Source organism: Schizophyllum commune, assembly GCF_000143185.2.
Source record: "Schizophyllum commune H4-8 unplaced genomic scaffold SCHCOscaffold_10, whole genome shotgun sequence".
NCBI lineage: Eukaryota > Fungi > Basidiomycota > Agaricomycetes > Agaricales > Schizophyllaceae > Schizophyllum > Schizophyllum commune.
The window spans coordinates 1,391,446-1,414,683 of record NW_026089547.1 but is presented as its reverse complement, the minus strand read 5'-3'; the positions used below and the strand labels follow the sequence as shown (position 1 = coordinate 1,414,683).

Here is a 23,238-nt window from a genome sequence, read left to right as displayed (position 1 = left end):
AGACTTGTTCTCGTCGGCGATGGCCAAATTTTCCCGGTGAACACCTGGAAAACTCGACAAGATAAAGCACTCTGAAGCTCCTTACCGGAGGGCCAGTGACTTGATAGTAGGTGAGCCTGCATCTTCGTCAATTTCCTTTAGGCCATTCTAAGAGTCCACGGACGATCACAGTATCCTCGAATATGCTGCCTTTGGAACTGCTCGAATCCTGCCTTGACCATCTTGTAGATGACAAGCGCAGTCTAGCGATATGCGCTCGCGCCCATAGCTCGCTCTTGGAAATGGCTCAACGTCGTCTCTTCGCTGAATTGCCCGTTCACTTCACCTATACCGATCCCCTTGCCACACAAATCCCGGGCATGATCTCTGACGCACTCAAACTATCCCCTCATCTCGGGGCGTACGTGCAGCGGTGTGCGATAACGTGCGATGACGACTGGGCGCATCTCTGCGCCGAGCTCATCGCCGACGTCCTACCCGAGATTCTCGAGCACCTTCCTTCCCTGCGATCTCTGAGCGGCTACAACGTATTCTTGAAGCAAACAGAATATACTGCCCTCTACCCTGCCCTTGAACATGTACTGCGTCTGCCCACGTTGACGCATCTCCATCTGGACACCACTTGCAACTTCCCCTTCTACCTCATGCGTGGCCAATCTCTGCAACATCTCACTGTCATCGATTCAGGCCAAAGCCAGGACACGCTTGAGCCTCGGGAAGCTGCCTCTGCCGTTTCATCCCCAATCAAGTTGCGTACGCTTAAACTGGGCACTACACGACTTGGTCTGGCCCAAGACCGTGCGGTGGCTTGGATTCAGAGTGGAGCTTTCGACTTCGGCGGCCTTCAGGCACTCCAGCTCGATATGGGGTGGATGGATGAATCGAGCGCGGTATTGAATATCCTGCGTCCTGCATCTAAAACCCTGGAGCTCCTGGTATTACTTCCTGACTGTAAATCAACTCCTTCGTCCTTTCTACAAACCACTAAATACATTGCAGATCATCAAAGGTTTGGCGAAACCTTGGAGATCTTCCGCATGTTGGCCCAACTCCCTTTCAAGATGCGGCGTCTGCGTGCGCTCGTCATCTACGCAGTCAGGGAGGGCCATCGTCGCGTCGCCCTGAGGGGTCCCCCTTTTGGTGATCTTGACGACGCACTTGCGAGGAAGGACGCATATCCAAATCTACGAGACGTGGTTATAATCACGTACCCGTATACCGAAACACGCGGGAGAAAGACCAATCTGGAAGGGGAGTCGTGGTGGGCCTTTTCTAACGCGCACCGGCTTCTGCCGAAAGATAGCAATGAGGACACGCTGTGGAGGGCGGTATTTCCGAAGTGTGCAGAGGCTGGACTGCTGCACGATTTTCCGTCTGAAGAGTTTACTTTCTGAAGTGTACTGTAAAATGTATTGCAGACTACCTTCGGCCTGCACATGGTCCTCAATTATAACAACCACTTTCTCGCAGCTGGCCTGTCTCCTGATTTTTTTTGCTCATTGTCAGCTTTAGCACTGAGCAACTTGAGGAAGCGGTTCAAGTTGGAAGTACTCAAGTGATCATGTGACCTGTCTGGCGTGTCGCCAGGACCGTGACATCTCGGCTTCTCCCGACCCATCGCTCTCGACGTCGTCCGCGATGGCGGAGGCAACATTTAAGGACATCCCCGAGCTCTTCGAGGTGCGTGTCGCGTCAAAGGCGTGACTCAAAGCTCATCCTGTTCAGGTCGAGCTCGGCGAATGCCTGGCCGCTCGCACAGAGAGTCTATGTACGTGGACAATTGACGCGGACGGACGCCAAATCTGACGCGTCCATAGCGACATTTCGAGAGCTGGGTCCCCCTGACCTATGCCATGTTGTCAAAAGCACGGGGAAGAGCGCGACGAAGGAGGTGCGTGTCGATATGCACGAGAAGCGCCAGGAATTCATCCCCTCGCACAGCTCGGCTCCTACCACTATGTTTCTGGCGTCGACGCCTCCTCTTCTGCGTCTCTCGCCGCATACATCAACTCCCTGACCTATGCGATCGAAGACAATTCCGCCTGGTTCTCGAAAGCCCCCCAGTGGAAGGTCCGGAATGGATGCTATTGGTATGCATACAATGCGTTTAGACGCGAGCAATACTGACGCCATTGCAGTTGCTTCAACGCGTTCTCGCGCGTTGACATCCGTGTTGACGTGAAGATCCCTGGAGGTGTCAACGCATATGTTATAGATCTGAGGGGGGAGCGGTGCGTTGTCTATGGCTCCCACTAGCTCAGATGCTAATATCCTCGCAGCCATGAAGCGACGCCCGAGATATGGCTAGAAACATACGTGTCGGCTCTTCTGCGATCCATCCTTTACTCCGACGACCCCACCTACCAGCTCGACGCCTATCGCAAACTCGACCCCATTACTACCCCGGAGAGCGAGTTGCGATTCCTGCAGGCGGCAGAGCAGTTGTTCCTGCACGGTATGCTTTCCTTCCTATGCTCGGTAACTTTCGCTCACGATCTCGTCAGGCTGGCAAGTGGGCTCCGACCCCGAAATCCAGGTCGCTACCGTCGTCTCTAACCACCTGACGGCGGGTATCATGAAGTACTTCGGTGACAGCGCACGCTACCAACCGGCTGCGAACCTCTTCGAAAAGCTCTCAATTCGTGAACCTGAAGTCGCGTCCCTCTTGGCGAGGAGCTACGTGGGCATGAGTGCGTAGCGCGTCACCGCAGCATCCGCCTTTGCTAATTTTATCGCAGACGAGGAGGTCAAGGCGGTACAAATCATGGCGCACGCAATGAAGCAAAACCCCCAGTCATACACCCTCCTTCATGCGCAATGCGACTTCCTCCGGTCCAAGGGCAAATTTGAGTGGGCACTCAAGCTCGCACGCCAGGCGGTTAACTGCGCGCCCAGCGAATTCGTCACCTGGGAGAAGCTCACGGAGTTGTACATGGATCTGGGTGAATACGAGTCCGCGCTTCTCACGCTGAACTCCTGCCCCATGTTCACGTATAACGGTCGCGACGCGCATCGCAACTTGACTCCGGCCAAGGTCCACCTCCCATTCCACCGCTTGATCGGCGACATCCTCCCTGAGCGGGCGACAACAGAAGAAGACGAGGTCAGTTGAGATCTACTCGTCTAGGCAGACCATCAGCCAATACAATTCTTTAGGCCGACCCTGCACTCATGCGACTTCCTGCCCCTGGCCTGCGTGGGACGTGGGCTCGCGCCTACGCCCTCCTGACGCGTTTGGTCTCGCAGATTGGCTGGGATGAGCTCCTCAAGACGCGAAGCACCGTCTTCGTCATGGAGGAGGAATACCGCATGCAGAAGGCGCAGTCTGACATCAAGCGCGTCGTCAACGAGCCCGAAGAGCAACCCCACCCAACCGTCGTCATCCACGAGGACGGTACCGCTGAGCGCAGGGATGTCGACGATGATGCGTCAACTCGTGGCATGGTGTCGCCGTCAACGGACAAGCATGATGACGACGCAGCGACGAACGGCGGAGACGAAGAAACACTTACGGATACGAAGGTCAATGGCAATGACTCTACCGATGCAGCCGACGTTCCTGCCATCCGAATATCATCGACTTCGCCTGAGCCCACCGCCGACTCCGCCAAAGAACCTGCCACAAACGGCGACGCTAAAGCTGACGAGATCGAGAAGCCGGCGTTCTCTGCTGTTGGCCAAGCCGATGAGATGGCGAAGCAGAAGGCAGTTGCAAGCGAGCCTGCTCAAGAGGGCTTCTCCTTCAGCAACAAGCGCCTTTGCGAGCGTTGGCTCGACAACCTGTTCATGGTCCTCTACGAGGTGGGAATGCACTGTCTAGACATGCCCAGCATCGGCTAACGTATGACAGGACTTGCGAGTATGGACGATCTTCCGCGCCGAAATTGCGCACTTCAAGACGCAGCGAGTTGCGTACCGCAAGACGGGGCACGAGTGGGAGATCCTTGGCGACCTGGGGCTACGTCTGCACCACAAGGAGGAGGCGAAGGAGGCTTACCAGCGCTGTCTCGACACACCCCGCTACTCGCAAAAGCCATGGCTCAAGCTCATGGAGATGTACGCGGATGAGGGTGATATCCAGCGCACCATCCAGACGGCCATCCGGGTCGCCGCGTACCAGTATGCGGACTACACGGAGATGACAGTGCGTGGTTGCTGTGATGTTTGCGACTGGTATGCTAACAACGTCTCTACAGTACCCGACCGTCATCGCGCGCGCTTTCTTCAAGCTCGGGACAATACACGGGCACCAGAAAATCACGTTCACGCTCTTAAGCATGGGCTTGCCGGAGTCGATTATGAAGATCATGGACAGTTACTTGCAGTATGGGAGGGTGTTCAAAGTGGAAGGGTACGACTTCTGATATCCCAGTAATCGCGGTGTTCATTCCTGTTCTTGCTACTTTGCGTACATTACGGCGTTGTTTTCAACATATTGTTCATTGGCATGTGTGGTGCGAACCGTTGCGGTCTTGGGAGTCGATGTGGTCTTGGCTTCGAGCATTCGACTTTTCTTGGACGTGCTCGAGCAACGTTCGAGAGTTGGGCGCGATGCGGAAGGTTCGAGTATACGCCACCCTGTGACCTTACATAAATGAGCTGCCTGATCGCCGGATCGGACAGAACTGGACTCACCTTGACCGATGCCAGCACTTGTTGTCCCCGACTCTCAGCCAACGATGTCGACGCCCAGCTCGCCGCCGCGGCGCCGTCTCTCGTCAGCGACCGAAGACCAGCGCAGCAAGGAGGAGCTAATCAATGCGTACGAGGCGGAGGAAGAGCGCATCATCAATACGCTGTCGCGCAAGCTTGAGAGGGTGCGTTGCATCCTGATTTTGCGGCATATATGCGCTGACGGATCTTCAGCTGCGCGAGGAGAAGATTGACCTGGAGAATGCGCTCGAGGCGGAATCCGAATCGCATGTGAACAAGCTCATGCGCGAGCTGACAGCGCTGCGTCTCGCGCAGCAGCAAGCGACGAACGGGTCCGCGCCACTGCCTGCAAACAATGCTTTGGGCACACAGTCCTTCATGTCTGGGCAGGGTCCGAGCGCGGATGCCATGCTCGAAGCCATGCGCCGCGAGAACGAGCAGCTGCGCCACCGCCTCGCCGACGTTGAGCGCGACTTTGTGCGCATCTCGCGCCTGAACGAGATCTATAGGGAGGAGCTCATCGAGCACAGGAATAGGGTAAGTTATGCATCTCGTGCGCCCAAGCGTTATCTAATCGCACCTCGGCTAGCTGGGCATCCCTGTGGATAACCTCATTGGACTTGCTTCGTCTGACCCCTACTCGCAACCGCTCCATCGTCGGAAATCCAGCGTATCCTCGCCTTCTGCGCCCGCACCAGGCGCAAACCCGCAGCATTCCGCGCGCACAGTACCCATACCGCGTCCGCCATCGCAGATCCATCGCCCGGCGAACGTGCCCTCGGAAAGCTCTACCCCGCTCTCGTACTCCCCTTCCTCTCCTGATTCCCCGTATACCTTTTCACCTCTGCACACCAATCCCGCAAGCTTCATGAGCAACACAACAAACATGACGAGCCCGCCGTCCTTCACGGTGCCGCATAATTGGGGTGCAACGCCCGGGACAGCGACAGCCAGTTCGAGTCTCACATACCCCTCTGTGCCGCCACCCTCCCTCTCGAGCTCCTTCGGATCTCCGACAGCATCCTATCTGCCCTCTCGCGAGCGTGACCCTTCGCGCTCGCCTGGATTGAGCCGCCGTAGCTCAAGCGCGTTCCGTGGGCGAGTCGCCGAGACAGGGAGTTTGGCAGATATCAGCCGCAGCCATAGCCAGAGCAGGAGGAGCAGCGTCGACCAGGGGCACGCTCGCAACGACTCTGCGACCGAGCGTCGAGTAAGCCAAGGTCTGCCCTCGACATCGGAAGCGCCGGACGAGCTCGAAGGTGTCACTATGGACGGCGTCGGATCTTGAATCAGAGGTTTTTTACGCTATCGAAATTCTTTCCGAAGCTCTTCATCCCCCAATGTACATTATTGACTTCGTGTCTTCCTTCTTGCATCCCATTCCCGTGGACTCGCTGTACTTCACGCTCTGCTATTGTATTCTTAAATAGGCAATCGCTTATGTTGAGTCACGATGACGCGTCACGGAGGCCGGTGCCTTAAATCCGAATTTTTGTTTTTCGGTTTCTCGACCTTGTCTTCGTACTCTACGTTCATTTCTGGGTCGAAGCTACGAAGGCCCGGAAGGCCTGCGTAGGGACTCGTACTCTGGGCGCGTATTCTAGCTGGAATCTTCGTGCCGGACATCTCTGGGTTCATCTGCCTCGAGAGCGTACAACAGCCGCTCTTTCTCCGCTCCAACAGGGTCACCGACGGGCGGCTATCAGCGATAGCGTACAATCGCTCTACTAGGGCTGCTCCATTACTCTGGGGACCACGCGCGCTGCACGCTGCTCTCGACCACCATGCCCTCAGGCGGGAACGGAGGCCCTGCGCGCTACCCAGGCTCGTGCCGAGACTTTCCAGAGGGACTGTGTACCGCTGGTGACCTCTGTCGATTTCGGCATGATCTGTGCAAGTGTAGCTGTGGTCTGATTCTGCCGTTCGGCAATCTGCGCCAGCATCAACGAGGGCGGAGGCATCAGGCTTTGCTAGAGAAGCACCAAGAAGCAGAGCAAAGACGCGCCTATACAGTCAGTGTAGATATCCTGATAGCGGCAAGTCTCTGACGTGGTCTGTAGGCCGACGCTGGGCGTCCTCCTCCTCGCAGAGCGGAACCTCCGCCAGCCAGAGCCGCGAAGATAACCTGCGAGACCTGCGGTGCGGAGGTGCATCCTGCGCAGATACAGCGGCATCGACACCAGCATATTCAGGACGATATTGCTGCTACCCAGGCACTTCTCTACGAGGACAAGAATGGCATAGCCGTCACTCCGGGCGATGGTATCCATTTTGGCGTCGTCGACGAATTCGAGGAGCCCAGCCGGAGCCCTCGCGTCAACCTTACCCTTGCGAAGACGGCTGGTGAGGAGTCGCGTATCTTGCTGATGAAGTGGTGGATGGAGTCGTCCAAGCGCAAAGACGCGCTTGGAGAGCAGTACGTCGCACGCGCTGTTCTTCGTGCGATGTCTTCATGTTCAGTGATCTCGCAGCTTTTCCGTCTCCCTACTGGGCAATGGGCCGTGGATCAAGACCGGGCGACCGAGGGCGGTTACGGTTACCCTCCATCCAAGCTATGTCGGCAACTTCGACGACACCGTGTACTTGCGTTTCCTGGACGTCGCGCAGCGTACGCGCCCCTTTGTCATTGCGCGGAAGGTCAGCGCCGTCATCGGCTCGCGTCAAGATCACGAGCAGCTGCGCCCCGCCGCTCCCTACGCGCGGCGCCAGATGCCCGCCGGGTTCTTCGAGGGGGCCATCGTGAAGGGCACGCGCCCGGAGGTGTGGTCCAAGACGGTGTGGAAGCGACCTTTGGGGCAGTACGAACCCCCCAAGGCCCTCATCGAAGCCGTCTACGGCACTGAACGTGGAAGGAGAGCTCAGTCGGAGAGGGCGACGCTGTCGCTCTTGCAGAACCAATTTCTCCCGCGATTCGGGTGGGAGAAGTATGGAGAGTACTTCCAGGTACTGCTTCATGTGGAGGAAGAGCAGCAGCGGCAGGATCTGGAGAGCTATGCGATGGAAAGCGTGGAGCTGAAGGCGAATTATCCGAATTATGAGTAGGTGGTGGTCCACTCTTTCAGAATTTTATACTGACATTATCAATAGGCTGCAAGTGCAGGGGCTATCCGAGGGCCGCCCCAGCGTGCTCGTCGGCGACTTCATCGAAATTCGCCGCTCGGGGGAACGCAACGCCCCTTGGTTCCAAGGCCGTGTTCACGCAGTCATGCTCGAAGCCGTCAAGCTCCGTTTCCCAGAAGAGTTCAGCACCTACCGCGGCTCCAAATTCGACGTCCGCTTCGTGCTCAACCGCCTCTCCTATCGGCGCATGCACGATGCGCTCGTCAACAAGAACAAGCCCATGCGTATCCTCTTCCCCACCGAGAAGCACCTGCAGGTGCGCGGGCCCGTCGCGCAGGCGCGAGTGGACGCGATCGTGCCCGTGAACCGCGCAATTGCGGATGATGAGGAGCAGCTGCGTACCATTGCTGCCGTGCTGAGGCTGCCGCCCGGATCGCCCCCGCTTATCGTCTTCGGCCCGCCGGGCACGGGGAAAACGTCGACCATCGTCGAGGCGATTCACCAGCTACTGCAGCGCGATCCAAATACGCGCATCCTCGCCTGCGCGCCGAGCAACACCGCTGCGGACGGCCTCGCGCAGAAGCTGTCGGGCGCGCTGCTCGATAGGACGCAGCTATTCCGGCTGAACTCGCTCTCGCGCAAGGTCTCCGATCTCCCGCAAGCACTCAAGAAATTCTGCCTCATCAACGACAACACGGTGTTCGCCGTGCCCCCGAAAGACGTCCTCGCATCCTACCGCGTCGTCGTCTCGACGTGCATCACTGCGGGCGTGCCCTCGGGCCTCGGAATCCGCGCGGGGCACTTTGACTGGATTTTCATTGATGAGTGCGCGCAGGCGACGGAGCCGGCGGCGATGATCCCGCTGAAGACCCTCGTTGACAAGAGCACGAATGTGGTGCTGGCGGGGGACCCGCAGCAGTTGGGGCCGATTGTGCATTCGAAGTTTGCGAACACGCTGGGCTTGAAGGAGAGTTATATGGGGAGGTTGATGGAGCAGCAGGAGGTGTACGATTTGAAGAAGTGGCAGGGGGTGACGTGAGTGTAACTTCCGCGATGGTACACATTTGTGGAAGCTCACAACACCTCTTCAGGATCATGAAGCTGATCAAGAGCTTCCGGTCGCATCCTGCGCTGCTCGACTACTCGAACAGGCGCTTCTACAACGGCGAGCTCATCGCCAGCGCGGACCCAATTCTAACGCACAGTCTGGAGGGATCGGAGATTTTACCCAAGAAGAGTTTCCCGATCCTGTTCCACGCTGTCATCGGCAAGGACGCGCGCGAGCGGTCGTCGCCGTCGTTCTTCAACATTGAGGAGGCATCACTGGTCAAGAAATACTGCGCCTCTTTGCTGAGTGATCGGAAGCATCAGCTGCGTGAGTGTGTTTTTTGCTTGATGGCGTACTTCCCCTGCGACCACGTTGCTGACTGGCGAGCGTGCCATAGGCCCGCAGGATATCGGTGTCATCACGCCGTACCATGCGCAGACGCAAAAGATTGCGAGCTTGGTCGACCGGGACGATAGGTTGCGAGGCATTACTGTAGGGAGTATTGAGCAGTTCCAGGGCCAGGTGCGCGCAATGCTTTACGCTGTGGGTGTGCAACAAATCCTGACTCAGATGACTTCTGCAGGAACGGCGCGTCATCATCATTTCGACCGTTCGTAGTAGCGAGGATTTCCTGGTGTCGGATATTCGTCGCATGCTTGGATTTGTGGCAAACCCACGACGGTTCAATGGTCTATTGTGTTTCCGATCTATTCAGTGTACTCTGGCTGACGCTGTTTCAGTCGCGATCACCCGCGCCCAGGCGATGCTCATCGTCGTTGGTAACCCAAGAATCTTGTCGCTCGATATCAACTGGCGCGGCTTCATGAACTACGTTCACAACAAGGGCGGCTGGCGAGGCGTACCCATTACCTGGGATCCAAAGGAGGACCTGGACCCGGGACCGGAGGGCTATGACGGGAAGATGAATCAGCTAGCAGCGGAGCAGGCGAAGGTGTTGCTGCAGCAGCTGCGGTCGACGATCGCGCAGGACGAGGAGGGAGGGGTGGAGGTGGATTTATCGGATGACGATTCGGATGAGAGTGTGGATGATGCTCCTGCGGTTTTCCGCGAAGTCGAGTAACCCGAAGGCCTCGCGCTTCTGTACTGACCATTCTTGACACGACACTGACGATGTATGTAGCATACTGACATTGTTTTTGCCCGCTCAAAAGTTGAACATCTCGCACGTGACTTTTGCGTGGCCTGGCACATTCGGCCGATCGGCTTGCGCGCCGACGAGATCAGTCGTTTGATTTGACTGGACTTTCCCTCACCAAGTCATCTCCTCTTATGCGCTCATAACATTTCTGTGTTCCTTTCCTTGGTTTTGTATTTTACCCTTCTTTCCTCCTGCCATGGTCACCCCGACGTCTTCGCGCTCCTCCTCGGCGTCCTCGTCCGCACCACGGACACCCCCGAATCTCCATCAGAACAGCATCGATCCCTCAGCTAAATGGCTGGTACAGAAGTTCGGGGGGACGAGCGTTGGCAAGTTTCCAGTGAAGATCGCGCAGGAGATCGTTGCGTGCGTACTTGTGCCTTAGGACGCGACAAATTCGCTAACGAGCCTGCAGAAACTATGTGGACGACAATAAGGTCGCCGTCGTGTGTTCAGCGCGTTCGGGCTCGACCAAAGCTCTTGGCACGACCAGTCTGCTACTCAGGGCAGCATCTGAAGCACTTCGGCGCGGTCCTGCGAGTCCCAAGCGCAATGGCAGCATCGACACTCCGGGCATCATGACCCCTGTCACCAAGAGTGTCTTTGGTTCTTCTACTACGCCCCCACAATCCGGTTCCCCTCCCTCAAGCCCGCGCAGCCGCAATGGCTCCAACGCAAGAGACGGATCTCCCTCTACCTCCTTCGGTGGCTTCACACCCATGACACCCCCTCCGCCCGACTTCCACGCCACCGCCGACCTCATCCGACAAGAGCACCTCAAGGCCGCGAGAGAGTCCGTGCAGGACCTAGACATCCGGAGACAATTAGAGGACGAGATCGAGCGCGACTGCGACTGGCTATTGCACTATCTGTCTGCTGCTCAGGTACGCGTGCTTCTCCTGCTCCACGCTGAATCTAGCTCAATGCCTGTCCAGATCATCGACGAGGTCTCCCCGCGGTCAAGAGACACCATAGTCGGTCTGGGCGAACGGCTAGCGTGTAAAATCATGACAGCAGTACTACGTGATCAGGTAACGCTCTTGCGCCATCCTTGGTCAAGCCCGCCTCCTAATCCGGTTTTTACGCAGGGTATAGACGCAGAATACGTATCATTAGACGACGTCGTACCTCAGGAAGACGACAGCGATTCCGCGAATCCGGGCTCATTAGATCAGAGCTTTTACGATCGCCTATCGGTCGCTCTCGGCGAGCGCATCCAGCAATGTGGCTCCCGTGTGCCAGTGGTGACCGGTACGGAGCTTGCTATTTTGTACAATGCTCTCATTCTCATGCTACGTCTGCAGGCTTCTTCGGTCCAGTACCTGGCTCCCTATTGCACCAAGTTGGTCGTGGGTACACCGACCTCCTCTCCGCCCTCCTCGCGGTTGGCCTCGAAGCGTCCGAGCTGCAGATCTGGAAGGAGGTCGACGGCATCTTCACCGCCGACCCGCGCAAAGTGCCCACCGCGCGCCTGCTCTCCATCATCTCGCCCGACGAGGCCGCCGAGCTGACCTACTACGGCAGCGAGGTCGTGCACCCGTTCACGATGGAGCAGGTCATCCGGCGCAAGATCCCCATCCGCATAAAGAACGTCGATAATCCGCGCGGTGGTGGCACAGTCATCTTCCCTGACCCCGACGCGGACGCGATCCAGGAGACCGAGACGGGCGGGACGGTGCCCGAGCCCGCATCGCTGTCGATGCTCGAGAACTTGTCGCTCATGGCGGAGGCGCACCACCACCGGAAGATGCCGACGGCGGTGACGATCAAGGAGAAGATCGTCGTGCTGAACGTGAACTCGAACCGGAAGAGCGTGAGCCACGGCTTCCTCGCGGGCATCTTCGGCACGCTCGACCGCTTCGGCGTCGTCGTCGACCTCATCAGCACGAGCGAGGTGCACGTCAGTATGGCGATTGAGGACTCGCTCGCGCCGAAGCTGCTCGACCGGCTCGTCACCGAGCTCAGGAAGAGCGGGACGGTGTCGGCGCACCGCGATATGGCCATCCTGTCCCTCGTCGGGAAGCAGATGCGCAATATGGTCGGCATTGCGGGGCGGATGTTCACGACTTTGGCGCAGGGCAATGTGAACATCGAGATGATCAGCCAGGGCGCGAGCGAGATCAACATCTCCTGCGTCATCGAGGCGCGCGATGCGGTCAAGGCGCTCAACCTCATTCACCAGAGCTGTCTGAACATCAAGCCGGAGCCGTCCACTGGTAGGTTCAGCTCCTTCACTTCGTCTCAGCCTACCTACCTCCTCTTCCTTCGCTCCGGGGCTAACACCTATCCCTCTTAGGCCCCTGGCTATTCTAACCCTACCACTGGAAAAGATAACCACACCAAAAATCGGCCATACCCATAAGAGCCGTTGTAGCATACACCTGTAATACCTCCATCCACGGACTCTTCCCCTCCTACCCTCATCGAGGCTGGCTCCAACATGCCGTCGCGGGCGCGCATCCAACTGCGCCGCCCGACCGTCGTTGGCTCCAACGCCACCCACACCCTCTCGCTCCCCTCGACCAGGGTTCGTGGCTGCTCCCTATACGGGAAGCTTGCTACCGCCCACTCGCGTCGAGGGCCGCCCGGCTCCAACGCCACCCCGAGTCGCTGGCTCCAACGCCCACTCGTCCCGCCGCGATGCTCCAACGCCGCGGCTGATGATGACCCCTGCGTCAATTGGGCAATGATACTGGCGATTTTACCCAGTGATTATCTCCCTGCGTGTGCTTCCTTCAACGGACGCCGTATTATGCGAAGAGGTGCGTACTCCATGTGGGATTCAGAGCGGAGAAGGCGAGGCTCGATGTGAAAGGGGCGACTGACTGCAGATGCGTGTTTGCCGCTGCGAAGTGAACGCAAGGAGGCGCAAGGCAAGGCTCGCGCGTCAGCAATGTCCTCGTCTCCTTCGACTTCTCACAACAAGTCTGAAACCCGCGTTACCGATGACCATGCAAAGTCAAGACCGCGTCGTGTCTCGCACTGGCAAGCTTCCGGACGCATCCTAAGATACGAGTACTGTATGTTGCATCACGCGCTCGGAAATCCTATGACTGGTGATTCAAAGGTTAACTTCGTGGCTCTTCTTCCAACGTCGAATATCTTACGATTCGAGGAAAGTATGATAATGATCCCGAGGACATGAACGTTCAATCTGGTGTGGCGGTGCATGGCTCAGAAACATTGATTGATGTTTTGCGCAGAGAACTCGCAGGAGTTGACAGAACAGTGCCCTCCTGCCCGTTGTTTCCTTCAGTAAAGCTCCCGTGCATAGGCAACGGGCTCAACCTGTTATTCACCGTTTGACAGTGCCAACGACTTGGGTGGGAAGGCCGGAAGCATTCCAGCCATCTCCATTTATGCGCATCCCCGTGAGGCAACTTCTTTGTCGAAGTCTGTTCTAGTCTACATACTGTTCGGGAACTCTCGACGACGAGAGAGCGCCTAATATCGTGTGCAGCAGAGATAAAATCATTCGATGCGCGGCAGAGCCGTGGATAATTTACAATAAGATAACACGACGCCGCTCGCCACATAAAGATATTCCCTCCTGCCTCGTTCGGTTGGTGAGAGTCGCTTGGTTGGTGACGCAGGTGAGGACACCGCTGCCGTCCTTGTGGCAGACTGCGAATTGTTGGTTAGACATGCGTGGAGTGCGCTGCAGAAAGAAGTACTCACCGCCCTCAGCAGTGCCGTCGGCGCTCTTGAAGGCGCAGTCGTGGCCCTCGCCATAGTGGTTGCTGCCGTTGCAGGCGTCGACTGCTAAGGGTGAGTATTCATCGCGGTTCAGAGGAGCAAGATCAGCTCACCAGGGTTGTCAGCGAGCAGAGTCGCGGCGGACGCCTGGCCGAAGAAGACGGCGAAAGCAGCGACGATGGCGACGGCGAACTTGTACATGTTGTTGGGTGGAAGAGGCGAAGAAAGATTGCTTGGTTGTTGGTGTGGTGGGAGAGGCGGTTGGCTGATGAGGAGAAAAGCCAGCGTCGCTGGCTTATATACCCCCAAATTCGCCGTCTATCCGGGCTGGACTTAGGCTCTGTGACGATGCTCTGCCACTGAGGAGGAGCGCGTTGTCTCTGCATCGAACGTTGCACCTCTCGTCGTGGAGTCGAAATGTATGCTGCCTTTGCGGGCAAGACGGCGAGGAGAATTAGGGTGATGCGCTGTCCATTCATTGAGCCACCTGTCGCTGACTGGTGAGGTTAGGCCGCCCGTCTTGCGACGTTCAGTCACTTCTTGGACGCGATGGGTTGCTTGTTTGAGGCATCTTGTGAACATTTCGTGGAGCCCTCGATCGGCTGCGGATGCGAGAGGGTGGATAGTCTATTCGTCGAAGCGGTCATGGCCGTTGTATCGAGGCGGTCAGCATAGGCGAGGAGATCATCCGCGGCACTGCTTGGCCCCCACCCGTAGAGGCGGACAGAATTGACCACCGTTTCATGGATTGAATAGGTAGCAGCATAGGTTGAGCCTTCTATCGAGATCGTAACTCACATCGTATGATTCGCGCGACGAGGCCTACGCGTATCTCTGCAGAATACGAGCAGGCTGGCGAAGTGGTGAGTATCATCGCTATCGATATGAGCGATATATGCTCACCCCTACTGATGTTACCTGCTGCTCCCTGGCCACTAGACCGTGCACGACGCCAACTCCAAGGCGGCGTCGCTCGCCTCGACAGCGCCCATTTCCTGCGATCACCAAAATTACCCAGCGTCAACTCCACTTGACTGATGGTTTCGGTATAGTCTGTTCAGCGCCCTACCAACACGACCCGAACGACCTACTCATTGTCGCCCATGCTGTGGAGCCCAAGTTCTGTGCCCGCAGATGTGACACAGAGGTCGCGACTGGCGGGGATGAGTCTGCAATCGGGAATCAGTTCGCAGTATCATTTCGAGAGGAGCGCGTCACGGTTGATGTCACGCGTGGCGTTTCGAGGGCTGGTGCCGACATTGGGCGAGTGGAGCGTGAGTTGCGGGCTATAGACTCACATACACTGCCTGGCCCACGACAGAGGTGGTGAGGGTAGGTTGCTGGACTTCAACGCATAAGGTCCTTGGCAGAGGAAAGGTATAAATACCGGGTGCGCCAGCGCCTTCTGTCCTCATCAGCCCTCTCCCACCACACCAACAACCAAACAACGTCTCGTCGTCTCTTTCATCCACCAACATGTACAAGTTCGCTGTCGCCATCGTCGCCGCCTTCGCCGTCTTCTTCGGCCAGGCGTCCGCCGCTACCCTGCTCGCTGACAACCCTGGTGAGCTGAGTTCGCGCTTCATAACCTCGACGGGCGCTCACCTTCTCGCAGTCGACGCCTGCAACGGCAGCAACCACTACGGCGAGGGCCATGACTGCGCCTTCAAGAGCGCCGACGGCACGGCCGAGGGTGGTAAGTACAAGTCCACTCACCTTCGGCGAAGAAGAGCTGATGGAGCCTCCCAGTCTGCCACAAGGATGGCAGCGGTGTTCTCACCTGCGTCCCGAACTGAGCGTCAGGGTGGTTGGACGTCAACGCATGTATTATTCGCATTTTTATCGAGACTCAATATGTATGGCCTGAAAAACGTCGGTAGTTGATGCGCCAGGAGGTTGTTGCCTGCAATGGATTCGAATACGCAAGTGTCCCTTCGACTTATCTTGGCTGCGTTGGGAGATGAGCAGACGAAGATGGAGAACGATGTGCTGAGGCGACCTTGTGTAAGCAACTAAGAGAATCAGTAGGATGGCGGAGACGGGGGCGAGAGGTAGCCTGCGAATTATGGAAGTCAAGAACAAGAACAGTCACCAAGGGGGTGACGCTACACAGAAACAAGCATGTCTTCTTCCCGCGTGCAACGCCTGTAGTGTGCAAGCTCAGCTAGACAGAAGACAGCAAACGGACGGGTTGCTCACTCAATGTTCACCGCGATGCTGCTCGCAAGGCAAATATTTCCCCTTCAGCCTCTGCAACAACGCACCCAGCTCTCGCATGTACTCCAGAAGAAGGGAGATAACAAGTCGACGGCCCGACTTGCGCGCTGAATAGACTGTAATGAAACCATCAGTGAAGTGGAGTCGACGTTGGGTCATTATCATGGTGATCGCAGGAAGTGGGCACGATTGAGAGGAGCGCTGCCGCCTTGGGTATCTTTATCTTGACTGAAGAATGGCGAGAACACTGACAGTGAAATTGACATCCTGCGCTAGAGCGGTTGTTGATAAGACTCAAGAGGAATATATGCTGGACGTAGCCGCTCAACTTCGGCAGGAATGTATGTGTCTCTTCGTCGTGTCGTGCCCTAGTAGGCAGTGAGCTATGATCTCGATGAACGCCCTTGACCTACGCTGCCACCAATTCAATCCCTGAAACGGTGGTCAATCCTGTCACCGTGGACAATTGGGGGCGAAGCAGTGCCGGGGATGATCTCCTCATCTACATACTGAATGACGATAACCGTGTCATTGCAACGCCCATGACCGCTACGACGCAGAGACTATCCACCTTCTCGCGTCCGCAGCCAATTGAAGGCTCCACGAATCGTTCACCAGACGCCTCAAACGAGCAACCGGAAGGGTAAAACGAGCAACTTGATGGATCGGAAAAGCTATCCAACGTCTCAAAACGAGCGACTTAACCTCACCAGTGAGCGACGGGTGGCTACCTTGAATGAGTAATGCCTCACCCTAGTCTCGCTGAGCGGTTTGCCCGCAAGGTTAGCATACACTTCTGCTCCACGACTAGAGGTCCGACGTTCGATGCAGACTGAAGCGCTCATGCAGAGTAGCAGCGCTCCTCTCAAAGGGGCACCCCATCGTCACAGAGCCAAAGTCCACCCCGGGTAGACGGCGGAATTTGAGGTATATAAGCCCTCGACGCTGCCCTCCATCTTCATCAGCCAACTACCTTCACAACTCAGCCCCAACAAACACTCACCTTCGCCCACACCCAATAACATGTACAAGCTCGCCGTCGCCATCGTCGCCGCCTTCGCCGTCTTCTTCGGTCAGGCGTCCGCTGCGACTCTGCTCGCTGACAACCCTGGTGAGCAGCGCTCGTTCGTTGGCCTCGTGTCCAGACACTTACTTCTTCGCAGTCGATGCCTGCAACGGCAGCAACCACTACGGCGAGGGTCACGACTGCGCCTTCAAGAGCGCCGACGGCACAGCCGAGGGCGGTGAGTCCCCGCGTCTGCAGCGCAATCCAGCCATGTCTGACCAGCATTTCGCAGTCTGCCACAAGGACGGCAGCGGCGTCCTCACCTGCGTCACCAACTGAGCTGCTTGTGACTAGAACCGAGCTGTTGAGCGATTGAACGTCGTCGAAGCATGTCTTATTCGCATATTTATCGATGATTTATGTATTGTTTGCACGCGTCGAGCAAGCCACACTTGCTTCTTGAGTCCGAATTACCTCCCTCTTGAATCCGAATCAGCACGACTAGTCCTGCACTAGGGATGCGCACCGTCCGTTTTACGGGTACGGGATTTACGGGTACGGGGCGCGACGGTCGCATCCGTAGCATACCCGTACCGTATGGTGGAGGGTAGGAGGGAGCAACGGTACGGGTACGGGACCGGACCGGCCGTATACGGTATACGGTCACGCAATGGGGCTCTGTCTATTATGCTCTGCGCTGAAGGCCGCACTGAGTCAGATAGAGTGCCGGTATACATCTTCGCGCTTTCTAGATTTCAGCTGAGCCATGAGAGTCTTTTATGGGGGAAAGGAAGGCGACGAGGGCCCAGCGACGCGCTTGTCACACTTGGTCACAGCGTGTGATAACTAGTCACGCGCGCCGACACCATTGGTGGGGTAGTGACTCAAAGTTACTATCTCACCGTTTCTTGCGGTATCGTTTGCGGAGATTTTTCAGAACCACTTTCGGGTGAACGGGAATTGATCCGATTCGGCCGACCTGTCCGTCTCACGTGTTTTCGGTCATCCCCCGTCCCTGCGCGCCTACAGCTCCCTCCAATTTTGCTATACGCCAACAACCTCCAGACCTCCTTCTCCTTCTCGCGTTAGCCGACAAACATCTTGTGCGTCAGGGTGCGACTCTAGACGCCACTGCCACGACACGTGTCACGTTGCTCGGCAGCTCGGGCCGGACAGCGCCGACGCGCTGCAATCAGTACGTCTTTTCCTCGCGTTCGTCGCGCTCGACCACCACCCCGCCGCTCACCTCGTCCCCCCGCTCCCTCTACAATCCTACTCCTTCTTGACGCTTCGGACAAGCCGCCGTTGAGGCGCTCGCCCGTGATCGGGTCGCACATGTTGACGAAAACATGGCGATGGCAATTGCCATCGAGTCAACGGAGGGGGTGCAGGTGCGTGAACACACCGCACTGTTGACCTAACTAACTACTATGTACCTGCAGTGCTTCCTGTCCGACACCCTGCATAGACCTCACCCCCAATAAGCCAGGGGCCTCGCTTTCCACTCCCGCATCCCATCCCCATCCCCCTTCCTCCCTCTTATCGGACGTAGCCCACCTCATCCCCTCACGTCTTGCAGCCTTGCATGGATCCGCTGATTGAGCCGGACGATGCGTAGGAGGCTGAGGTTTGCGTGCGGGTACAGAAGGATCTCAACATGCTCGCGCAGGAGGCCATCCGCGACCACGAAGTGGGCTTGAAGAACCCCCGAGTCCGACTTCGAGCGGAGCACAACGACAGCATCGCGCATCTGCATACGCGAGGAGCAGATCGAGACCGAGATCCAGAAGCGCGAGAGGATGCACGTCGAAGGTGCGCACACGCACAGCGGCGCCACGACCACCTCCCCCCATCGGCGGAGGATCAGCTAGGAGCAGCACGGTGCGCAGAATTATCGTGAGTGGTGCCCGCTGCGTGTTTTGCCGTGCTGAGCAATCCCAGACCCCCGCCCATCGCACCGCCCAGAAAGCCGATCATACGACAATGTCGTGGTGGGCCGCCGCGAAGAGCAAGCTGATGCCGACGAAGGAGCTCACCCCGGCGCAGAACGTGATCGAGGAGACGCGTGCGCGTGAGAAGGAGGAGGCAAAGGCGCGCGAGCGCGAGCAGAAGGTGCGCGAGAAGGAGGAGATGAAAGCGGCGAAGAAAGGGAAGGATGGCGGGTGGCCCGCGAGCACGTCGAGTCACGACAACGACCCCGCGCTGTCCGCGTTGAAGAGCGGCACGGAGGCGGCGCTCTCGCATCTCAAGGCTGGAGGTGACACGATCAGGGCACCTGCGCCCTTCACTCCCTCCTCGTACAAACCTGTTCCTCTTATGGGCGGTTCCCCGGTCTCCTCAAGCCCTGCCCCGGCTTCTGCACGTCCGATAGCAGCAACGACCCCGCCGAACCTGTCGCCGAGGCGTACTACAGGCACGCTAGGCTCGCAGGGCCCCATCGCCGATACCTCAGCCTCGAACCCCTTCAACGCGCCACCCGCAAGTCCACGTCAGGTATCGACTACGTCGACGACTAGCGTGACGATGCATGATCTCACTCGCCAATTCCCCTCTACGCCAAAGATGACTGCACACGAGATACGCGCTGCTTCCCCGATTCTCGAAGCGCGCGGTGCATCGCCAGGTCCGTACGCGCGCGCGAACGGTGTCGCGTTGTATGGCGACTTCTCCTCGCCCGCGGACTACACGCCGAATCTTATTTCTGACGTGGTGCGGTGACAGCGGGCGCGATGCGCGCGCTCTCGAGGGCGATTCTCTGCGAGCTCAATAGCTCATATCATATCAAGTAACAGCATTGTATCTTGCATAGATTCCTCGGAAGAACGTGACTTCGAGAGCGGAAGTATAGTCGGTAAAGTTTCCGGGGGTCGGCACAGTTGGGAAGGACGGAGGCGACGCAGAATGACGCGCGCCTTCAGCGCGCGCACTTTCTAGTAGTTCAAGGCCTTCCCAATGGAGCAACAGCCTGATCGCGCACAACTCGACCACCACCTCGAATTTCGTGGCTTTTTTCGCGGGCTCCTCGGCTCTGTGACGCATGACCAGTCAATTTCTATGTGTTCTCTCACTGCTTTGCTGCTCCCTGGCGAGTGCTGCGCCGTCCAGGTGCCGAAGGAGACGTCCTTTGCGCTGAATAACGCACCCCCAAAAGTTCAGCAGGCAGCTCTCGCATTTCCGTCTCGGCCGCTCATGAACGCCACCCCCTGACTGCGGAGGTCATCTGGTACGTGTTTCCGACAGGTTACGGGTGCTCATCACTACGCAAGACTGGCAGAACGTACGCCGCCCCCGGGGAGGACTACACCTCAATCTTCCGCCCTGGCGCGCGCAAACTTCGGTTTCGACTGCGGCGAGCTAATCGGTTGCCGCTAACGTACATTTAAATGGATCTAGGATGCGTGGAATGGGCGATGGGAGCGCTCGCCGAGGAGCCCAGGTCGGGGGAAGACGGAGGACGTGAGGCGGACTGAGTATAGAAGGCGGGCATGGAGGTCAGTAGCGACATCAACCTGCCTGACCTCCTTCCTCCCTCCGCCTCTCTCAAGCGCCTTCACTCGTAGCCCGCCTATCTTTCGCTCATCCCTTCACGTTCTTGTACGTTCTCTCTTTTGCTCTAACCCTCGATCCTATGCTGACCACGCTTTCCAGATTCGTCTATCACCTCGGCTACTGTCTACAATGGGTGAGCCTCATCAATGCTTCATTACTTTCGCTGATTTGCTACGCTTAGCGCTTTTGACGCCTACTGTCGATGCCGCAAGCGCAGGTTTTATTCCTGGTAAGTCTAGCTCACGCAACGCAATCAGCTGCTCTACTAATTTCGCTTTCTACTCAGACCCACGGGCACGCCGGCCCACCACTACTACGGCGACGTGCTCTCTGCTAGCACCGGTTACTCGCCCTAGTGATCTGGTTCTGCCCTACGGTGAGTGTCTCTTTGTGATACCACATTCCCGACGGGCTTCATGGCAGCTCTCCACCTTTCTATTCTTATTCATTCGTTGAGCTCTTACCTCGTCGTGCTGATTCCTCCTACAGAGACTGATCCAAGCGGCCTCGGTTCTCGTATGCCCTCCCAAGCCATCTATGCGCTCCCGGACTGCGTCGGGCTTACATTCGCGCCCATTCGCGCCCACATATGACGTGAGTTGGTTCTTGTGGGCGCCTGTCAATGTCAACCTCCAACGTCTTCTTCCCCTTGCTTCCTCCGCGCCGCCTCTCCCCCGCAGAGCTTGCTTGCGCTCGTCCACGACGTCGAGCACGGCCTGTGCGCGCAGAGGGGCAGACGGCGGGCGGCAGAAGACGAGCGCGCCGTGTTGGGCACGGCCGGGCAGCGATCGAGGTGAGCTCCGTCCTTTTTCCGTCCCTCACCTGCTCATCGTGTACAGCAATGGCGACGTCGACCTGTGATGTCCGCGCCCCACGCGCTCGACGAGGCCAGCGAGCGCGACGCTGCACGCGAAGACCAACGTCGACTCGACGGCCCTCGGACGACCCCGCTCAACCGACGCTCACCGTCATCCGACGCGACGACCTCGACGCGTATATGCGACGATGACGCGTGCTCGTCAACGTCGAAGCCTGCGCGACACGCCGGCGGACTCTGAGGACCCACGCACCGCGCGATCTAGTCGAGCAACACGTCCCCCCTCCTCATTTTCGACCTGAACGACCCCCATCACTATTTCACTACTGACCCATCGCTAATTACTTACCGACCAATCACTATTCACCGACTCCCACCTTATCTCATCGCTTAACAGTCCCTCCCCCTTGACTTCCCCCACCTCGCTGATTCCGTGTATCCCTCCCTCCCCTGAGGCTTGTCCCCCTACCCACGATTTCGTCGCTTTACTAATCATTCTACTGTTACCTTTGCGCTCGTCGGCCTCGTTCCCTTCAGTGGCAGTACCTACCGCTGCCCCTCCCTCCTTTTACTTATCACTACATCGCCTCACCGTGATTTTGTAGCTCATGTGCGACCTATCCAGGTCTACTTCTATCTCCCCCTTACTCTTCACCTCCCTACCCCCTCCCCCTTTGTCAACTGCACCTTCGCTGACCTATCTACCCGACGCTGACAACCTTCTAGAAACATACTTGTTAACACTTTTTTGCACTCGGGCAACGGGGGTGCAACGTTGCGCGCCTTTGGCGAGGGGAAGGGGGTGCTAATGCAGCGCAAAAATGTCCGCAAGGGGGTGGGGGAGGGGTGGAGGAGCCTTCTGGAGCTGCTTCCCTCGTGGATGGTTTGTTCTCGCTGGCCTTCTTCCGGTGAGTGGCCCATCTCCCGGGAGGGGTGCTTCTCAGATGCGCTAACAAATACGCAGATTTGTCCACGCGCCGTCAAAATCGACGGCGCCTCCAATTTCGGTGGGTAGGCGTGGGGGCGGGGGTACTCGCACCTTGAGAAAAGGTGCGCTTTTTTGTGCGAGTGTGGTTTCGGTGGAGGGGGGATGAGAAGGGGAGGTACGCAGGGAAGGGGGGCCTTTCAAGTCAATGAGACAGGTCGGGGGAGCCAGGTAGGGGGTGTGGCACGGGTCGAGGGAGGTGCGCCAGAAGATGAGGGGTGCCTCGAGTGGGGGAGGGGGCCGTTTTCCTGCGCGGAAAGGTGCCAGTTCGAGCGCGAGGTGCGGAATTTGCTCACAAATTGGCAGAGATCGTGTGCGCGCCATTGAAATTGACATTGCCCCCAACTTCCGCACCTACGCCCGGAAGGGTGCGCCGCCATTTTCGCGGGAGGGGTCTTGTTGGGTCGATGAGGAGAAGGGCCTGGGGGAGGAGTGCAAGAGGGGGGTGCGTGGCGTGGGCGGATGGGGCGCTTACCGACATGGAGAGGGGGTAGGCTGACCCAGCCCCCCTCGTCGACCTAAGGGAGCACCGTCTCAAGCACGCGGAGAGTGATTTTGTGGAGGTAAGCGCACCGAAGGTGTGCCTTCTTCTGTCGCGCGGGTGCAGGATGTAAGGGGGAAGGGTGCGAGTACGGGAAGGGGGTCCCTTCAACCCGCCGCTGGGTGCGCGCGGGTTGTCTGAAGGGTGCGCACGGCGGTGGAGGGGTGCAGTGTCGCTGAGTTGGGGGTGGGGAGGCTTGTTGCGGGTGAGATTCACCTTCACGCAAGGGGAATGGGATCTGGTGCGAAGGGCACGAGGGGGCGTTGAGGGGCGAGGCGAAGGGCACCGACTGGGCTTAAGTGCGAAGGAGGGGTTCATTAGGTATAGTTTGATCTCCCCTACCTGCAATATCACGATCTTCGCGTGCATTTCGAGTGTGAATAACCCCTTCCAACCTCAAAGACTTTGCGCCGCGCACGAAGACCTCAAAACCCCAATCGATGCGCGAAGGCGTGAAATTGGCCGTTTCGTGCGGTAGGTGAGTAGATCTGGGCTCACCTTCGCCCC

General features: G+C 57.7%; 13 protein-coding genes across 13 annotated transcripts; 9 read left to right on the top strand and 4 right to left on the bottom strand.

The window, feature by feature from the left end:
* Positions 1–16: 16 nt before the first annotated feature.
* Positions 17–1,469, top strand: SCHCODRAFT_02551748 (uncharacterized protein). The gene is made up of 3 exons (XM_003028562.2): positions 17–110; positions 172–951; positions 1,000–1,469. Exons 2-3 carry the CDS (start codon positions 183–185, stop codon positions 1,392–1,394), a joined length of 1,164 nt encoding a protein of 387 aa, XP_003028608.1. The 5' UTR covers positions 17–110; positions 172–182; the 3' UTR covers positions 1,395–1,469.
* Positions 1,470–1,638: 169 nt separating this feature from the next.
* Positions 1,639–4,364, top strand: SCHCODRAFT_01102436 (chaps-domain-containing protein; the record flags this gene model as incomplete). The annotated part of the gene is made up of 11 exons (XM_050341028.1): positions 1,639–1,680; positions 1,726–1,768; positions 1,818–1,891; positions 1,942–2,090; positions 2,139–2,231; positions 2,280–2,455; positions 2,505–2,690; positions 2,739–3,103; positions 3,157–3,801; positions 3,851–4,144; positions 4,197–4,364. The coding sequence occupies 11 exons, from the start codon at positions 1,639–1,641 to the stop codon at positions 4,362–4,364; spliced, it is 2,235 nt and encodes a 744-aa protein (XP_050198578.1).
* Positions 4,365–4,633: 269 nt separating this feature from the next.
* SCHCODRAFT_02637349 (uncharacterized protein) lies at positions 4,634–6,110 on the top strand. The gene is made up of 3 exons (XM_003028564.2): positions 4,634–4,817; positions 4,867–5,190; positions 5,243–6,110. The coding sequence occupies exons 1-3, from the start codon at positions 4,680–4,682 to the stop codon at positions 5,939–5,941; spliced, it is 1,161 nt and encodes a 386-aa protein (XP_003028610.1). The 5' UTR covers positions 4,634–4,679; the 3' UTR covers positions 5,942–6,110.
* A 52-nt stretch (positions 6,111–6,162) lies between these two features.
* On the top strand, positions 6,163–9,969 carry SCHCODRAFT_02637347 (P-loop containing nucleoside triphosphate hydrolase protein). The gene is made up of 8 exons (XM_050345965.1): positions 6,163–6,665; positions 6,714–7,069; positions 7,125–7,691; positions 7,741–8,748; positions 8,805–9,088; positions 9,159–9,283; positions 9,345–9,450; positions 9,502–9,969. The coding sequence occupies exons 1-8, from the start codon at positions 6,438–6,440 to the stop codon at positions 9,840–9,842; spliced, it is 3,015 nt and encodes a 1,004-aa protein (XP_050198577.1). The 5' UTR covers positions 6,163–6,437; the 3' UTR covers positions 9,843–9,969.
* A 72-nt stretch (positions 9,970–10,041) lies between these two features.
* SCHCODRAFT_01215796 (aspartate kinase) lies at positions 10,042–12,631 on the top strand. Its single transcript, XM_050341266.1, has 6 exons — positions 10,042–10,286; positions 10,336–10,804; positions 10,856–10,951; positions 11,009–11,171; positions 11,225–12,136; positions 12,217–12,631. The coding sequence occupies exons 1-6, from the start codon at positions 10,117–10,119 to the stop codon at positions 12,231–12,233; spliced, it is 1,827 nt and encodes a 608-aa protein (XP_050198576.1). The 5' UTR covers positions 10,042–10,116; the 3' UTR covers positions 12,234–12,631.
* Positions 12,632–13,422: 791 nt separating this feature from the next.
* On the bottom strand, positions 13,423–13,817 carry SCHCODRAFT_02671224 (uncharacterized protein; the record flags this gene model as incomplete). The annotated part of the gene is made up of 3 exons (XM_003028867.2): positions 13,423–13,544; positions 13,599–13,682; positions 13,730–13,817. The coding sequence occupies 3 exons, from the start codon at positions 13,815–13,817 to the stop codon at positions 13,423–13,425; spliced, it is 294 nt and encodes a 97-aa protein (XP_003028913.1).
* Positions 13,818–14,843: 1,026 nt separating this feature from the next.
* SCHCODRAFT_02751715 (uncharacterized protein) lies at positions 14,844–15,657 on the top strand. Its single transcript, XM_003028567.3, has 4 exons — positions 14,844–15,180; positions 15,232–15,312; positions 15,366–15,569; positions 15,620–15,657. The coding sequence occupies exons 1-3, from the start codon at positions 15,093–15,095 to the stop codon at positions 15,410–15,412; spliced, it is 216 nt and encodes a 71-aa protein (XP_003028613.1). The 5' UTR covers positions 14,844–15,092; the 3' UTR covers positions 15,413–15,569; positions 15,620–15,657.
* A 1,199-nt stretch (positions 15,658–16,856) lies between these two features.
* On the top strand, positions 16,857–17,178 carry SCHCODRAFT_02588029 (uncharacterized protein; the record flags this gene model as incomplete). The annotated part of the gene is made up of 3 exons (XM_003028568.2): positions 16,857–16,944; positions 16,997–17,077; positions 17,132–17,178. The coding sequence occupies 3 exons, from the start codon at positions 16,857–16,859 to the stop codon at positions 17,176–17,178; spliced, it is 216 nt and encodes a 71-aa protein (XP_003028614.1).
* Positions 17,179–17,265: 87 nt separating this feature from the next.
* On the bottom strand, positions 17,266–17,612 carry SCHCODRAFT_02637334 (uncharacterized protein). The gene has a single exon (XM_050345964.1). The coding sequence runs from the start codon at positions 17,574–17,576 to the stop codon at positions 17,352–17,354; it is 225 nt and encodes a 74-aa protein (XP_050198575.1). The 5' UTR covers positions 17,577–17,612; the 3' UTR covers positions 17,266–17,351.
* Positions 17,613–18,755: 1,143 nt separating this feature from the next.
* SCHCODRAFT_02637333 (uncharacterized protein) lies at positions 18,756–19,733 on the top strand. Its single transcript, XM_050345963.1, has one exon. The coding sequence runs from the start codon at positions 18,823–18,825 to the stop codon at positions 19,555–19,557; it is 735 nt and encodes a 244-aa protein (XP_050198574.1). The 5' UTR covers positions 18,756–18,822; the 3' UTR covers positions 19,558–19,733.
* A 1,143-nt stretch (positions 19,734–20,876) lies between these two features.
* Positions 20,877–21,626, top strand: SCHCODRAFT_02059560 (uncharacterized protein). The gene has a single exon (XM_050341648.1). The coding sequence runs from the start codon at positions 21,011–21,013 to the stop codon at positions 21,395–21,397; it is 387 nt and encodes a 128-aa protein (XP_050198573.1). The 5' UTR covers positions 20,877–21,010; the 3' UTR covers positions 21,398–21,626.
* On the bottom strand, positions 21,627–22,160 carry SCHCODRAFT_02059559 (uncharacterized protein). The gene has a single exon (XM_050341647.1). The coding sequence runs from the start codon at positions 22,124–22,126 to the stop codon at positions 21,857–21,859; it is 270 nt and encodes an 89-aa protein (XP_050198572.1). The 5' UTR covers positions 22,127–22,160; the 3' UTR covers positions 21,627–21,856.
* A 1-nt stretch (position 22,161) lies between these two features.
* Positions 22,162–23,180, bottom strand: SCHCODRAFT_02059558 (uncharacterized protein). The gene has a single exon (XM_050341646.1). The coding sequence runs from the start codon at positions 23,098–23,100 to the stop codon at positions 22,483–22,485; it is 618 nt and encodes a 205-aa protein (XP_050198571.1). The 5' UTR covers positions 23,101–23,180; the 3' UTR covers positions 22,162–22,482.
* Positions 23,181–23,238: the final 58 nt, after the last annotated feature.

Bases quoted from the DNA above. Each gene is read 5' to 3' on its own strand.
- SCHCODRAFT_02551748 (XM_003028562.2), top strand. From the start codon at position 183: ATGCTGCCTTTGGAACTGCTCGAATCCTGCCTTGACCATCTTGTAGAT. The intron at 952-999 runs GTAAATCAACTC...AATACATTGCAG, and splicing joins CCTGGTATTACTTCCTGACT to ATCATCAAAGGTTTGGCGAA.
- SCHCODRAFT_02637349 (XM_003028564.2), top strand. From the start codon at position 4,680: ATGTCGACGCCCAGCTCGCCGCCGCGGCGCCGTCTCTCGTCAGCGACC. The intron at 4,818-4,866 runs GTGCGTTGCATC...ACGGATCTTCAG, and splicing joins TGTCGCGCAAGCTTGAGAGG to CTGCGCGAGGAGAAGATTGA. The intron at 5,191-5,242 runs GTAAGTTATGCA...CACCTCGGCTAG, and splicing joins TCATCGAGCACAGGAATAGG to CTGGGCATCCCTGTGGATAA.
- SCHCODRAFT_02637347 (XM_050345965.1), top strand. From the start codon at position 6,438: ATGCCCTCAGGCGGGAACGGAGGCCCTGCGCGCTACCCAGGCTCGTGC. The intron at 8,749-8,804 runs GTGAGTGTAACT...ACACCTCTTCAG, and splicing joins AAGAAGTGGCAGGGGGTGAC to GATCATGAAGCTGATCAAGA. The intron at 9,451-9,501 runs GTCTATTGTGTT...ACGCTGTTTCAG, and splicing joins AAACCCACGACGGTTCAATG to TCGCGATCACCCGCGCCCAG.
- SCHCODRAFT_01215796 (XM_050341266.1), top strand. From the start codon at position 10,117: ATGGTCACCCCGACGTCTTCGCGCTCCTCCTCGGCGTCCTCGTCCGCA. The intron at 10,287-10,335 runs GTGCGTACTTGT...ACGAGCCTGCAG, and splicing joins ATCGCGCAGGAGATCGTTGC to AAACTATGTGGACGACAATA. The intron at 11,172-11,224 runs GTACGGAGCTTG...CTACGTCTGCAG, and splicing joins CCGTGTGCCAGTGGTGACCG to GCTTCTTCGGTCCAGTACCT.
- SCHCODRAFT_02751715 (XM_003028567.3), top strand. From the start codon at position 15,093: ATGTACAAGTTCGCTGTCGCCATCGTCGCCGCCTTCGCCGTCTTCTTC. The intron at 15,181-15,231 runs GTGAGCTGAGTT...ACCTTCTCGCAG, and splicing joins CCTGCTCGCTGACAACCCTG to TCGACGCCTGCAACGGCAGC. The intron at 15,313-15,365 runs GTAAGTACAAGT...GGAGCCTCCCAG, and splicing joins CGACGGCACGGCCGAGGGTG to TCTGCCACAAGGATGGCAGC.
- SCHCODRAFT_02637334 (XM_050345964.1), bottom strand. From the start codon at position 17,576: ATGTATACCGGCACTCTATCTGACTCAGTGCGGCCTTCAGCGCAGAGC.
- SCHCODRAFT_02637333 (XM_050345963.1), top strand. From the start codon at position 18,823: ATGTCGTGGTGGGCCGCCGCGAAGAGCAAGCTGATGCCGACGAAGGAG.
- SCHCODRAFT_02059560 (XM_050341648.1), top strand. From the start codon at position 21,011: ATGTCAACCTCCAACGTCTTCTTCCCCTTGCTTCCTCCGCGCCGCCTC.
- SCHCODRAFT_02059559 (XM_050341647.1), bottom strand. From the start codon at position 22,126: ATGGGCCACTCACCGGAAGAAGGCCAGCGAGAACAAACCATCCACGAG.
- SCHCODRAFT_02059558 (XM_050341646.1), bottom strand. From the start codon at position 23,100: ATGCACGCGAAGATCGTGATATTGCAGGTAGGGGAGATCAAACTATAC.